The 15,004-nt window shown below is 37.7% G+C and overlaps 1 protein-coding gene across 1 annotated transcript in view; it reads right to left on the bottom strand.

Moving 5' to 3' along the window:
• The window catches only part of prkcaa (protein kinase C, alpha, a), a 205,281-nt gene that overhangs the window by 3,701 nt on the left and 186,576 nt on the right, over positions 1-15,004 (bottom strand). The window contains exon 16 of the mRNA XM_082136835.1: positions 8,592-8,732. Within this exon, the coding sequence (XP_081992961.1) occupies positions 8,592-8,732 (141 nt within the window). The remainder of the gene's footprint in view (positions 1-8,591; positions 8,733-15,004) is intronic.

Raw genomic sequence — 15,004 nt, forward strand, 5'->3', positions numbered from 1 at the left:
AACAAAAAAAGAGGTAGCAAGTGAGAAAAAGATTACAGAAAAGAAAAACAAAATTTTGACAAGGTTTATTGTAATACTAAAACCATGTAGTTTTCATCACAGTCTCAGAAGATGTATATAATTTGACACAAATGGCAAAGTCATACGTTTGTAAAATAGATGTTGTATGGCAGATAACAAACATGGTTAATAGCTGTAACTGTTTTATCTTCAGTTTGAATTCTAAATGTTAGGGATTTTAAGTGATTACATTCTTTGTAGAAAATATGGGATTTTGATGCCTATTCATACTTCTGTTCCCAATTACTTCGTCCAATGCACAGATTAACACTCCTCAGATTTCAGATTATATGCCCTAGTTCCTCTTCATCTGGATTATGCAATTGGCTCTACTAGTTTGCACAGCTGTGGAAGCCAGACACACTGACACCTGACAGTAGCTTCTGACATGAATACTCTGCTTTACTTCATTAAAAGTAGTGTAAAACATAAAATGTAATGTGAAACTTAATAGTATAATAACTCATAGTTCTCATTTTCTATTTTCCATGATAGGCACATGAATACTTTTGTACCTCAGAGCATCTTGACAAATTAACTAAACTACTCTAAGTAGGAGGTATATTAATTTAGTATACTTCTCTAACCTCCATACAATGTGTATGAAAAGGTACCAAGGAACATTTATAATAACCCTATTATATATTATATATATATTATGACAAATCAATGATTCAAGGTTCCATATAAATTATATATACGTACAGCACATGTGTGGGTTATAGGGTGTGCAGTTTTCAGCCTATTCATGTTAAAGCTTTCACAAATTGTTTTAACACAAGAACAACAGCCAACATTTTCTTGTATGATGTCACTTAATGTTTAAATGAAGGCTGTCAATTTAACGCAATAATGTATTACAATGAAATATAAAAAAATATAAAAATGTGTAGAAATTTGTTGCATTAAAACAAAAATGTTAATTCTGTAATCATTTGCTCACCCTCATGTCATTCCAAACCCATAAGACTTTGGTTAATGTTTGAAAAACAAATTAAGACATTTTTAATGAAACCTAGGAGGTTTCTGTCTCTCCACTTACATTCCTACACCTACATTCGATTTTATGATAATTTCTTAAGAGAGTTGTACACAGGTTTTTTTTGTGTGTGCATGCGTTTGTTCACGAATCATATGTACGCAAAAAGAGTACATAAGGTGTACGTACGACTTTCTTCCAGATGTGAAACCTATACATCGCAAATTATCTTAAAATTGTGCGCAGCTGGATTGTTTCAGATCTCCGCCTTGTAAATGCCCCCTAATTTATGTCATTAACATATAAAAGAGCACCAGTCAACGTCCAAATACCTGCAGTACTCGGACTCTCTGCCACAAGGAAAAGTGTGTACACCTGCTTAAAACCTGACATACTGTAGTGCTAAGCACTTTTCCATGTCAAAGACCGATTTTATAAATATGAACGTTGGAGTGGATTTTAGTGTACGCACACTCTAAGTTAAAATCCGTGCATAAGCACATTTTATAAATGAGGCCCCAGAAAACCTAAAATTAGATGATCCAAAAAGGTAATAAGAAATCCATATGAATCTAGTGGTTAAATCTTGAGACCAGATATGATCGCTTTATATGATGAACAGTTTAATTTAGCCTTTTATTTACATCTAAACAATGATCGACGCACATAGATTAGATCACATGTGTGTGCGTGTGATGCATTAGAACCAGTGAAGTTTGTTCTAGCATGTGATGCCTGCACAAGTTTCTGTTTACCATATTTGATGCTCTCCATGTATGTGTTTATATGTGAATAAAAGCCTCTCTTAAATTATGTTTTGAAGATTAGCCAATGGCTGATGGGTTTGGAATGACAGTGAGAGTGAAATGTTGACAGAATTTTCATTTTTGGGTGAACTATTCCTTTAATCGTGCCTATGTATGTAAAGGAAAAAAAGAAAAGAGATTCCTTTTGTAAAGCTGTCAGATTCTATAAGACATGCAGCTCAAGATGTGTCTTAAAATAGAAGACACCCCTCCCCCTTCTCATTGTATGACATATTTGAAAGGAGAGATTAATGGTGACTCAAGCACTGAGAGATATGGTCAGACATAAATTCCTGTGTCATGCTCTCTTATGAGGCAGATTTTACCATCGTTTATGAATTATGAAAAACTGAGGAAGAATTTGATCGTGTTCTTACAAGCTCTTAAACACATCAACAAACATAGGCAAAGGATAAACAATGTAAACATCCAGTCATTTAAAGCTGCAACTGTCATAATCACACAAATACAGAGGCCAGTTTTTCGACACAGAGGTCCATGTAGGACACTCCCTACGTCAGCAGTGGAACTAATGATTGGCTAAATGTTTGAAATGGTAGCTGTGGTGAATTTAGCCTGTTTAACCCCCACCATTAGTGTGAAAGGGACATGGGGTCTGTTCTCTGGCCTACTTTTGGCCATAGGAAGTAGCTGCAGTTCAGCTTCAGGATGTCCTGAGGGGACGTTAGGCAACTTTCGAAAATAAACAAACAAACTAAATAATATTAAAAGTGAAGGGTGATGTTTATAACACACTCACACATAAAACATAAGAAAAAAAACAGGACATTGCGACACACACACACACGCACACACACGCACACACCCTCAAGACAAACTAACCCCTCTTTTCTTTTCTGTTTTGTCCCTGGGATGTGACGGAATGCCCTATTCAATGACATATGTATGGGTGAGAATGTGTGCTTGTGTAGGGGTAACAACTACAATGTGACCCACTTTAGAAGTCATATATATGTTTGCAGACTGCTTTTGCAGCTCATCCCAGCCCATCTCTCTCTCTCTCTCTCTCTCTCTCTCTCTCATTCCCCAGACACATACACACAACTGTACAATGGACAGTTTAATTTAAAGCTATTTAATATGACAAATAGCTCTATCTCTATCATTTTAGTATCTTGGAAAAATATTCTCACTTCCTGCACAGTCACTGTCTCAGAAAAGCAATTCATGATACGTTTCACCAAATAAAAGTGAAAAACGTCTCGAGTTACAACTGTAACCCTTGCTCCCTGAGAAGACACGGCGTCGGAAACTACACTTTGGGGAACGCCCTAAGCGTAACACGTCTGAAGTATGAACAAAACTAATCCAATCCTGATTGGTGCTGCGTCGTGACATAGCGTGTGACGGCATACACAGAAGCTACAAAGGGACGCCGGTACACAACAGAGTTAGCTTCTGTGATGAAGCAAGTCGCTCCCAGACAAAGGGAGGCCTGGCAAAGGGACGCAGGGTCTCGTTCCCTTCACAGGGAGCAAGGGTTACAGTCGTAACCCAAGACGTTCCCTTTCGAGGGAACTCGCACTGCATCTGTAACAACACTTTGGGAAACGAATACCCACTATAGCCCCTTTCACACAGCGCTTTGAACCCGGCAAATTGCCAGAGCGCCTTCTGTGTGAACGCAAACTCGACCCGGGATTTATGCCGGGATCGATGCCGGGTTGGGGACCTAGTAACATTGCCGTGTTCAGTCCCGGAATGCGCGCTGTGTGAACAAAAGCCGTAATAATGCCGTGTCGTAGTGATGACGCTGAAGCGCGGGATCGTTCGCCAGCTGTGAAACGGTACGTAAAGCGCAATTTTATGACCGAATCAGAGAAAAAAATGCACAAGCATGGTTTCTCGAGAGAGAGATCGTAGCTCATAAGCAAACTTAAGACGCTGCTGAGATTACAAGTCACATCGATGTCACGTGTCTTTACGGCATTTTTACGGGTTGTCTGATTCCGGAAAATCACTGGCAGTGTGAATGAACCAAAATCAAACGAACCCGGGTCAAATCCCGGGTCACTTTATCCGTGTATTTTCCGGAATCTCTGTGTGAAAGGGGCTTATACAACAATGAACCCCACCTGTCCTAGTGTGAAGCTGTCACAGGCACAACTTAGGACGAGGGCATAGAAGGGAGGTCCAGACTATAAAACCTTGTAAATGTATGAGGGGTGGCCCATCCAGCAGCATCACAAACTTCCTGGATAGGGGCCAGGTCAAAGGTGAAGGCAGACCGCGAACCTGATAGGCCAGGGAAATAGCCTGAACTATCCAGTTGCCCCCTCTTGGGTGACCTGAAACACACCAGCAACTGGTCCGACTTTATTGAGAAGACCTCTGAACATAAATATTGAAGGGCAGCTATTTTTGTCTTGTTTCTCCGGCAGGGAATAATCGAAAACAATTTTCGGTATGCGGACACGAACACCGCCTGGCCGCAAGCCTTTGGGGCGGACACCGATGTTTCCCGAAGCACACTTGACGGCGGGATACAAACATCGATTTCCTGAGGGCTCCATGGAGGAGCGAGAACTTGGCGCTTCCGAGGGGGCACCCTCAGAGGTCTGCGCATAGCGTCAGGACCTCTTACCCGAAGCCGCCTTTGAGAAAATAACAGTCCTCAGATCTGTTTTCTCTTTGAAAAGCGTCGGGCAAGAGTGTTGCTTCGACCCCCAGGCTTTCTCAGGGGGGGGGCTCGAGAGGCAACCACTCATTCGCCTGTTAATTGGTTAATTGCAAGTTACCTTTACCATATATGGTGAAAACAGTTCTGGACTGTTATTTTACGGTAAAATACTGTCAATTTATGATTTTTGCTAATTAAAACTATGAATTATTGTATAATTTAAAGGGAAAAACAGTTAACCCTCTGAGGTCGAGAAACGCGCCGACGCGTTTTGCTGGATTTTTTTCACATAGCAGCAACATAAACTTAAATTACTCCGTCATTTATGGTTATACAGAAAAAAGAAATATAAAAAAATAATCTGTGATATTTCTACTTTTGTATGTGTCCACTTACAATCAAATCAAAACATTGTGCTTTTGTAAAATAAAGAAAATAAACAGGGTGTGCGTTCTGCCTCTCCGTCGCGGTGAACTTTTTTTTCTTGAGCACGTCTATAAACTGAAACAAAACTCAGCGAATCCTTCTCACACATTTAAGAGCCATATACCTTTATACACATTTAAGTGTGTACTTTTAAATGATCGGATTCAAACTGAAAACAAATATTCTCTGTTTAAGTAATTTGAATAAAACCAACAGGATGTCCAGTATCTCAAACGCTTGCTAATTACTTTTTAATTCGACACGCCCACTCGCGCAAAAGTGATTCACATGCAAATCTCCACATGGGACGCGAACGCCCTCGTTACCTCAAACACAAAACACCAAAACACTTCACATGTCTCTGCTTTTCGTCGAGTTTGGAAGACACGTCTGAGCTTACATTGGATTTACCTCAGAAGAAGAAGAACGCGATTTGAAGACAAGAAAGATGTAAGGTAAGAAATTCTTACTTATTAGTTTATGGTATTGTTGCATAAACTTCACATTGCAGTTGAACTGTTGCTAGATATATGGTGAATATTATACTATTTAGACCCGTGTTTCCTGTTAAATACTGTTTGTGGATATCTGCTCAAACATAGATATGTATAACCATAATGTTTAATATTTTGGAGCGCGATGGCGTTTGAATGTATCATATTTTGGAGCGCGCTGTGGGTTTTAATGTATCATATTTTGGAGCGCGATTGCGTTTGAAAGGAAAAATGCACCAAACATTAGGCTTTATGTTTTTACTATTATCTCATTTCATATCATCATAACGAATGGAAACATTTGAAGTAACATATGATAATCAATATATTTTTCTCTAGCGTAGTTGTTCTTGAAATCTTTTGGAAGATTTCATTTATTGTTATTATTATTTTATGCAGCACTGCGTAGCCTATGCCTACAAGGCACAACAAACCTGGTGTTCATTATATATTGTTGGAAACGTGTGTGTGTGTGTGTATTCTGTGAATTTTAAAAAGAAATTTTAACCAGAAAAATCTAAAATCTATTCCCAAAATCGTGCAGCCCTATAGTTTCTCTTGATATCAGTATGTTCACAGTTTTTTCTTTTTTTTTTTTTCTTTCAGGGACCAGATGCCACTGAGTCCTGCTGACTTCAACATTCACATGAGTCTCTGTACATGAACATGGTAAAGTGAAAATCAAACACCTTGGAAATGAAAGGTATGTACAATGTTTTTAGGAATGGCACAAAGGTCTCTGTCTTTGGATCATTGTTTTCAATGTGCTCTTTTGTCATTTGTATTTTTGGATTGTGTTGTGTTGTAAATAAATCCAAACAATCTAAAAGCCATTCTTTTTTAAATCTCCTCATTCTTAGTGCAAGGTTGCTCTGAATGACAGGGCCTGATCGCTCCTAATAGGGCAGTTAGGGGAGTGTCTTTGTCTTTCTCAGGTGTTAAAAGCTTACATATTAATGAGATGATCACGCCTCTTCGCATATGGCTTTGTCACACAAAACACTTCTTAGAAATTTTAAATCAATATATTGTCTTATCTGAATGAGCAGTCAGGGTGATTTTCACATAGTTTTGGAGCAAATATTCTAGGCTATGTCATACAATTTTCAAAAGTCTTGTGAAGAAATAATCAGTATGGGTTTCATGGCCTTATTTCAGTGAGACATTTTTTTTTGTATTTTCACAAACCACGCATAAATGTCATTATCTCAAAACTACAAACTTTTACATACATGCTGCTGATATATTATTGTAGCAGAGTTTGTGCTGAATACAGTGTAATTAGACTTTAGCCATGAAAATGTCACTAGTAACAGAAAAAAACACAAATGTCAGAGCATGTCAGAACACCTCCACGGCCCAGAAAACAGCTCAGACCTCAGAGGGTTAATAATTTTGTTCTTATATTTGTCCATGAGGATGTTTTGTATTATTTAATGTTTATACTACGGGGCTGTTGAATGCTTGAATCTGATTGGTTGACAAACGTTCTAAGGTGTGCAATTATTTTCAGGGAAACGCACGGCTAAAGTAGTTCCAGGCAGGTCTTGACCGCATTACAGTTCCATATCACTTTGCGTAGTTAACTGTAATAACGGAAAATTGGATATAATTCATAACAAGAAAAAAACATGTAGCCCCATGCGCTTGATCGGCCATTTTGATGTCTAACTTCACAATCAATGGAAATGTGCAGTTTAATTTGATTAAATAAAGTATATAGTCCTATCTATAATCAATAGAAAATTAAACTGAATATTTAAATAAATTGATAGTCCCGCTGCACGGGTTTTCCTTATTATTGCAGATCATATAACAAATAAATACATATTGATAGGCCTACTTGTTAAAAGGGCTTTGTGTTTCATTTATTAGGCTAGCCTACTGTCAATAATATAAAAAAAAGAATAACTAAATAATTCAAACGCATGAATTAATACATAAATAAATAAAATAATATTGACGCACATTCTTTTCTGTCGCATTATTGCAATCTCTCTCTCTCTCTGTTTCTTTAATAACTGCATTAGTCTGCTATCAGTGGCTCAAACCTCCGTTACTAGATCTAAAATTATGTTTTTGAATTGGCAACGGAGGCTTGGGATCAGATGAGTAAGAAATTAGTCCAACACACAAGAGAGTTTTAATTAAAAAAAAACTTGAGAAACATCTTGAAATATATCATCTGAACAATGCTTCAAAGTGAGGTAACCGTAGTATAAGCGGAATAATTTACTCCGGACCGTTGAATCATTAGAACAATAATTAAACGGCCCGTCATCAATTATTCCTTACATATTGTATTGTTTTATGCTTTGTTTTTGTGTATGACCCTGTGCAACATCTTTACACAATCAGATCAATGAACACAATGAACTCTGATTCATTGTGTGACTTACTATTTTACTGCCTGTATTATTATGGTGGTTATCAGTACATTTTAAGGTAAAAGCCAATTCTGGTAGTTCTTAACTTTCTTTTACTTGATGAAATATAGTTACACTTTTTTAAATATACAGGAACCAACATGCCATCCTGTAACACCTGAAACCGTGTCACCTGGATGTACAGTTAAATAATCTTGTACAGTTAAGGAGCAACTTTTCTTTTAAAACCTAATTTTTTATTTTTACAATGTTTCTAGAACAGTTTCTAGAGCAGCATTCTTCTAATTTAGGATTGTTTAAAAGTTATGAGACATGCTGTCTTTCCCTGATGCAGAGAAAGTATTTAATGCATTCATGACAATTAGATTATATTGTAATGCATTACTGGCTGGATGTCTTGCAGTCTTACTAAAGAAGTTGAACCATTGGTACAATAGTTAGCTCCAAATTCATCATAAAAAACTTTAAGTCAGTCAAGATGGATAAATAGGCCAACATTTGCAAGCAGGACCACTTATTTACACAGTGTCTTTTCAGTGATAGAAAACTTGGCTTTCTCAACCATGGTGAGGTAATAAAATAGAATAACACCAGAAAAACAATGAGAATAAAATTTGTAATAACAACCCTGTTCAATCCCTGCAACACTAAATAACCCTGTATCTTAATCTTAATCATCATAAATAGTTGCAACTCAGTACGAGCTTTTTTTAATTTATTTTTTTCATATCAAATCAGAATAGCATTAATAAATACATAATAAGTCGAAAATGTATAGACCTGCATAGATTGTCTTACCACTTTAGGTTTGAATGGAGGCTGTACTTCTCTGTTTTCCAGGCGTTCCCAGTCAATCCGACGGAAGAAAGCATGTTCCCTAATATCTCTCTCTCCCTCTTGGCTGCATCCCAGGCGCTTTGAAGGGTGTTTTGACATCAGCTGCAACACAAGACAAAATAAAATATAATCATTACTGTCTAATCAGGAAAAGCCTCAAAAAGACATAATTATAAAAATGATCAAACAATAAATAAATAAATAAATAAATAACTATAATATGAAAATCAGGGGGAAAAGGCAAAATATAACACATCACACTACATACAAAGTTGGTTAAAGATGAGTCAAACGTGTTTATTGAACATCTTGTATTCTAGCAATTGGTTAATGGTTAAGTAATCTTGGTATTTTTATTAACCAATTAACTGTCCATTGTCCTTGTTAAATATTATTTAAATAATAATAAATAATACAATTAATACATGTAAATTGTATGTATGTATACATGTAAATATGCAGAAAAGCTGAGCTTTTTTGTCAATAAATTATAGTCAATCTCCGAATGCAACGTAACAGGGAGGAGAGTAAAGATGGAAAGCTCCATATTTAGTTCCATATAATTTCTAGGGCTGGTCCGAATACCATTTTTTGAGCTTCGAAGCTTCGGTAGTAATGAACATCGAATATTCGAAGCTTCAGAGAGAGGGGGCTGAACATATTCTTCTCTCTAATAAAGGCAGTATTCTCTTTGTGTCTGTCTGTCCGTTTGCATTTTGATTATTTCGAGAACCGTTCATCCAATCGACTTCACAAGGGAGTGCAGTGTCGCATTTGGTGCAATATAGATAGACACGCGAGACACGACACGTTCAGAATGAATAAACTTTTAATAAACTACAGAATAACGCGAGTGGGAAGCGGCGCAGCTCACACGGGCTTATGCTCCGAGAACGGACACTGCACTAGTGATATTAAACACATCTTCCCCATGAACAACACAAAGTAAACACACACACACACACACACACACACACACACACACACACACACACACACACACACACACACACACACACACACACACACACACACACACACACACACACACACACACACACACACACACACACACACACACACACACACACAGGTCTGTTAACTTAAGCAATACTTTTAATAAGGTAGTCTAATATTTTTCTGACTAACAAATTACTGACACAGTAAAGGGTAGATTTAAATAAAGAAAAACGAAATTTAAATAAAGAGAAACGAAATTTAAATAAAGAAAAAACGAAATTTAAATAAAGAAATAAAATGAAATTTAAATAAAGAAAAACGAAATTAAGTTAAATTAAAAATGAGATTAATTTAGATTGATAATAACGGGTAAAAAGCTTAATACATTTTGTTTCTATTATTCTATTCTATTTTCCACAATGTCAAAGCAACGCAGCTCACCCAAAACACAAGCTCAGGCATGCACTTCTGTCCATACAAACTCCGCTGTTCTGCGCTCTAGCCAGAGAATACTCCCGTTGCAGGAACACGTTAGTAGGCCAAGAAGAAGCAAATATATTTATTAAGTATAACGAGGTTGGGTTCCTTCAACTGTCCATCCTATTAAAAATGGCTAGGCTATATAAGATAATTGTAAAAAAGAGTATTGTATTTAGCCAGATTTTATAGTGTTGAACATTTTCAAGCGCGAATGAGAACCGTTTTGAGGGGGATGCAAGGTGTGCAAAAAAAAAGAAAAAAAGAAAAAAGAATATTCGAATGTCAAATTTTAAAATCGAATACCAACCCACCGAACGAATATTCGAATATTCGGGTCCAGCCCTAATCATTTCACAGATAATTTGTTGTTTTGTTGTTAGTGAAAATCAATATTGACCTTGTATTTGAAAAAGGATGCTCATATAAGAAGCAATACTAAAATTCAGAGTCAGTTCATTCACATTTCGGAGATCGACTATTTTTGATTGTCAAAATGCCGGCGGACACAGCTACAGTGACTTGTTCAAAACCTTTCTTTTTAGTAAACTCTGTGCTCACAAACAATGTTCTCAATGCTCAAGTTCATGTGAAGAGCCCCTGGTGATACTTTGAGCAAAGTTTCATGTTGTGTCGAGCCTTCTTAGTGTTTTAAAAATAGCGATTTTAGATGTTATCAAAGAAGTGCCCCAAGCACTCCCATTCAGAAGGCAATTTGACCGAAAACGAAAATACGGTCAAACTTAAAAGTAGCGTTTCCATTCTAATGATGCTTTTTAAAGAAAGTTTGCCTCGTGTAGATTAACAAAAACCTAGGTTGCATTTTGGCGAGAGTTACCCTTTAATAACCCACACAGGTTAAACACACAAACAGACGATTTATTATTATTATTATTATTATAAATGACTTAAATTTGCCAGAAACATACATTTCAGGCAAGTTTCTAAATCACGATCCCTCTATAATTAGGCATTTCTAGGTCAGCTTCTGACAGCCACTATGTATCTATTAGTAAGTTACACAGCTTATAACACACACACACACACACACACACACACACACACACACACACACACACACACACACACACACACACACACACACACACACACACACACACACACACACACACACACACACACACACACACACACACACACACACACACACACACACACACACACACACACACACACACACACACACACACACACACACACACACACACAGAAATGAAAACAGATGATAAAAGTGTGACAGTGTGTGATGATGCAGATCATCAGCTGTGTTGGGTCCTGCTTGCACCATCAACTCTTTCTCTACCTAACAGGATGTTCTAATGATAGAAGAAGCAAAAAAGCATTATGGTATTAAAGTGCATTGAAGTATACTGAAAAATTAAATATGTGAAAAACGCCTCCCTGAAGAGGGAACGAGACGTTGCGTCGAAATGACGCTGTGGGAACACTCTGCGTGATTGCGTCGTGAAGCACTTGTGAAATCAGTCCAATGGCGTATAGGCGGGTGACGTCATGGCAGGAAGCTATAAAGCAAACCCAGACCAAACATTGTCAACTTCTGATAGGTCGAAGAGGTCGATCACAGGCAAGCCGGAAGTATGGCGGGGCGGCGCTTCAGGGAACTGAGGTTACAGTCGTAACCTAAGCGTTCCCTTTCAATGGAAATCACTTTGTGTCGAGATGACGCTGTGACCAGTGACCAGTGCCTGTCTTGTGTGAAATCAGGCGAGCACAACAAAGACAGAATCACCTGGGACCCAGGAGTGAAGCCGTTAAACAGATCATTTCTTCCTTCCCTGACAACTGTGGTAAATCTGAAATGTATATTATTTTCAACTGACATCCACAAAGACATGACAATTTCCCCTATTTTCTTTTTAATACAGTATTTCAGAAATTGCTATTTCAAGAACATCATAACATTTTTGTTTTCAATAAGATAAAATTAGGACTGACATGCCCATTATTTTTAAGAGTTCTCCTAAATCGGCAAGTTAGGAGCTACTTTTTCCTTAAGATCTGTTGTGAATACAGCCCCTGGCAAAGGTTTTTAGTCAGATTGAAGTTAAATCCAATAACAACAGACTGCATTCATGGCAACCGAACCCTGAAACCTGATAAGACATTATTAAAAATGAAACCAGGGGTTCATGTGTTTTTTTAATCTAAATTGGATCAGTTCCTGCAGTAAATTTCTGATGGGCTTTAAGCAGATGCAATTAATAATAAGTGATTAAAAGACGTGATAACAATACAAGATACATTTTTCCTATTCTATATATTTCAGGAACTTTCACTCAATATAATTTAAGATATTCTGATATCAAATGTTATATTTCTGTCAAAATAATCTTCTGATCTTCATGATTCATGATTCATAGTAACCTAATGACCTGATTTTGGGAATGATTCTGCTATCTTCTTCAGAGATATAATCCTCCATATTTGTATGATATATAGCTCTTGTCAGGTATGAAATGAGCTTCTGTCTATTATTTGTATATTAGCCCGGTTCTGTCAACACTGCATTGGCTCCCTATTAAACATCGTATAAATTTTAAAATATTGCTGATTACTTACAAAGTACTAAATGGTTTAGCTCCCCAGTACTTGAGCGTGCTCTTAACGCATTATAGTCCTTCACGTCTATTGTAATCTCAAAACTGGCCAGTTGATAATACCTAGAATATCAAAATCGACTGCTGGCGGTAGATCCTTTTCCTATTTAGCACCTAAACTCTGGAACAGTCTTCCTAACATTGTCCGGGAAGCAGACACATTCTGTTCAGTTTAAATCTAGACTAAAAACACATCTCTTTAACCTGGCATACACATAGAAAATTATACATTCCTATTATTCAAATCAGTTAAATGATTATTAGGCTGCATAAATTTGGTCAGCTGGGACCGGGACACCCCATAAGACCCAATGTACCCGTTACATCATAAGAAGAATGGCATCTACGCTAATGTTAGTCTTACTGCTTATTCCAAGGTTTACTGTAATCAGCTGGATCCAAGCCATATCTAGATCAAATGGAGGACCTGCGCCTAGACACGACCACAACGCATTGCTGAAGTGTCAGCTGAGATTGTGTCAACTAGACTCTCCACTGTGAAGGCCTGATCGACATAACAGCCATCGGCACTGATCCTCAACAAAGATCTCACATCTTCAACCAGATGGAACTGGATAATATTCTGATTGTTCCAAACCAATCTGACTTCTGACATATAATGCTGTTTGAATCATAATCATACACTGTTCGTTCATTGGCCAGAGGAGAACTGGCCCCCCGACTGAGCCTGGGTTCTCCAAAGTTTTTTTTAATTAATTTATTTTTATTCTGACTGAGTTTTGGTTCCTTGCCACTGTCACCTTTTTCCACCTTTGTTGCCATTGGCTTGGCTTGCTTAGTTGGGGACATTAAATGTAACATTTAATTTAATATTCAACAATAATATTGATCTGCCTGCATTGACACTATTATACAAGAACTAAACTGAGCTGGACGATGACACCACGTTTACTCTATCTATCTATCTATCTATCTATCTATCTATCTATCTATCTATCTATCTATCTATCTATCTATCTATCTATCTATCTATCTATCTATCTATCTATCTATATCTACAGTGAGGAAAATAAGTATTTGAACACCCTGCTATTTTGCAAGTTCTCCCACTTAGAAATCATGGAGGGGTCTGAAATTGTCATCGTAGGTGCATGTCCACTGTGAGAGAAATAATCTAAAAAAAAAAAAATCCAGAAATCACAATGTATGATTTTTTTTAACTATTTATTTGTATGATACAGCTGCAAATAAGTATTTGAACACCTGAGAAAATCAATGTTAATATTTGGTACAGTAGCCTTTGTTTGCAATTACAGAGGTCAAACGTTTCCTGTAGTTTTTCACCAGGTTTACACACACTGTAGGAGGGATTTTGGCCCACTCCTCCACATAGATCTTCTCTAGATCAGTCAGGTTTCTGGGCTGTCGCTGAGAAACACGGAGTTTGAGCTTCCTCCAAAGATTCTCTATTGGGTTTAGGTCTGGAGACTGGCTAGGCCACGCCAGAACCTTGACATGCTTCTTACAGAGCCACTCCTTGGTTATCCTGGCTGTGTGCTTCGGGTCATTGTCATGTTGGAAGACCCAGCCTCGACCCATCTTCAGTGCTCTAACTGAGGGAAGGAGGTTGTTCCCCAAAATCTCGCAATACATGGCCCCGGTCATCCTCTCCTTAATACAGCGCAGTCGCCCTGTCCCATGTGCAGAAAACCCCCCCCAAAGCATGATGCTACCACCCCCTTGATTCACAGTAGGGATGGTGTTCTTGGGATGGTACTCATCATTCTTCTTCCTTCAAACACGTTTAGTGGAATTATGACCAAAAAGTTCTATTTTGGTCTCATCTGACCACATGACTTTCTCCCATGACTCCTCTGGATCATCCAAATGGTCATTGGCAAACTTAAGACGGGCCTTGACATGTGCTGGTTTAAGCAGGGGAACCTTCCGTGCCAAGCATGATTTCAAACCATGACGTCTTAGTGTATTAACAACAGTAACCTTGGAAACGGTGGTCCCAGCTCTTTTCAGGTCATTGACCAGCTCCTCCGTTTTAAAGGCAAACTAACAGGTCTTTGAGGGTCAGAATTCTAGCTGATAGACAGGTGTTCACATACTTATTTGCAGCTGTATCATACAAATAAATAGTTAAAAAATCATATGTTGTGATTTCTGGATTTTTTTTTTTTGATTATGTCTCTCACAGTGGACATGCACCTACGATGACAATTTCAGACCCCTCCATGATTTCCAAGTGGGAGAACTTGCAAAATAGCAGGGTGTTTAAATCCTTATTTTCCTCACTGTATATATATCTCTCTATATATATCTCTATCT

The sequence above is a fragment of the Leuciscus leuciscus genome, assembly GCF_965113295.1.
Source record: "Leuciscus leuciscus genome assembly, chromosome: 14".
Taxonomy (NCBI): Eukaryota; Metazoa; Chordata; class Actinopteri; order Cypriniformes; family Leuciscidae; genus Leuciscus; species Leuciscus leuciscus.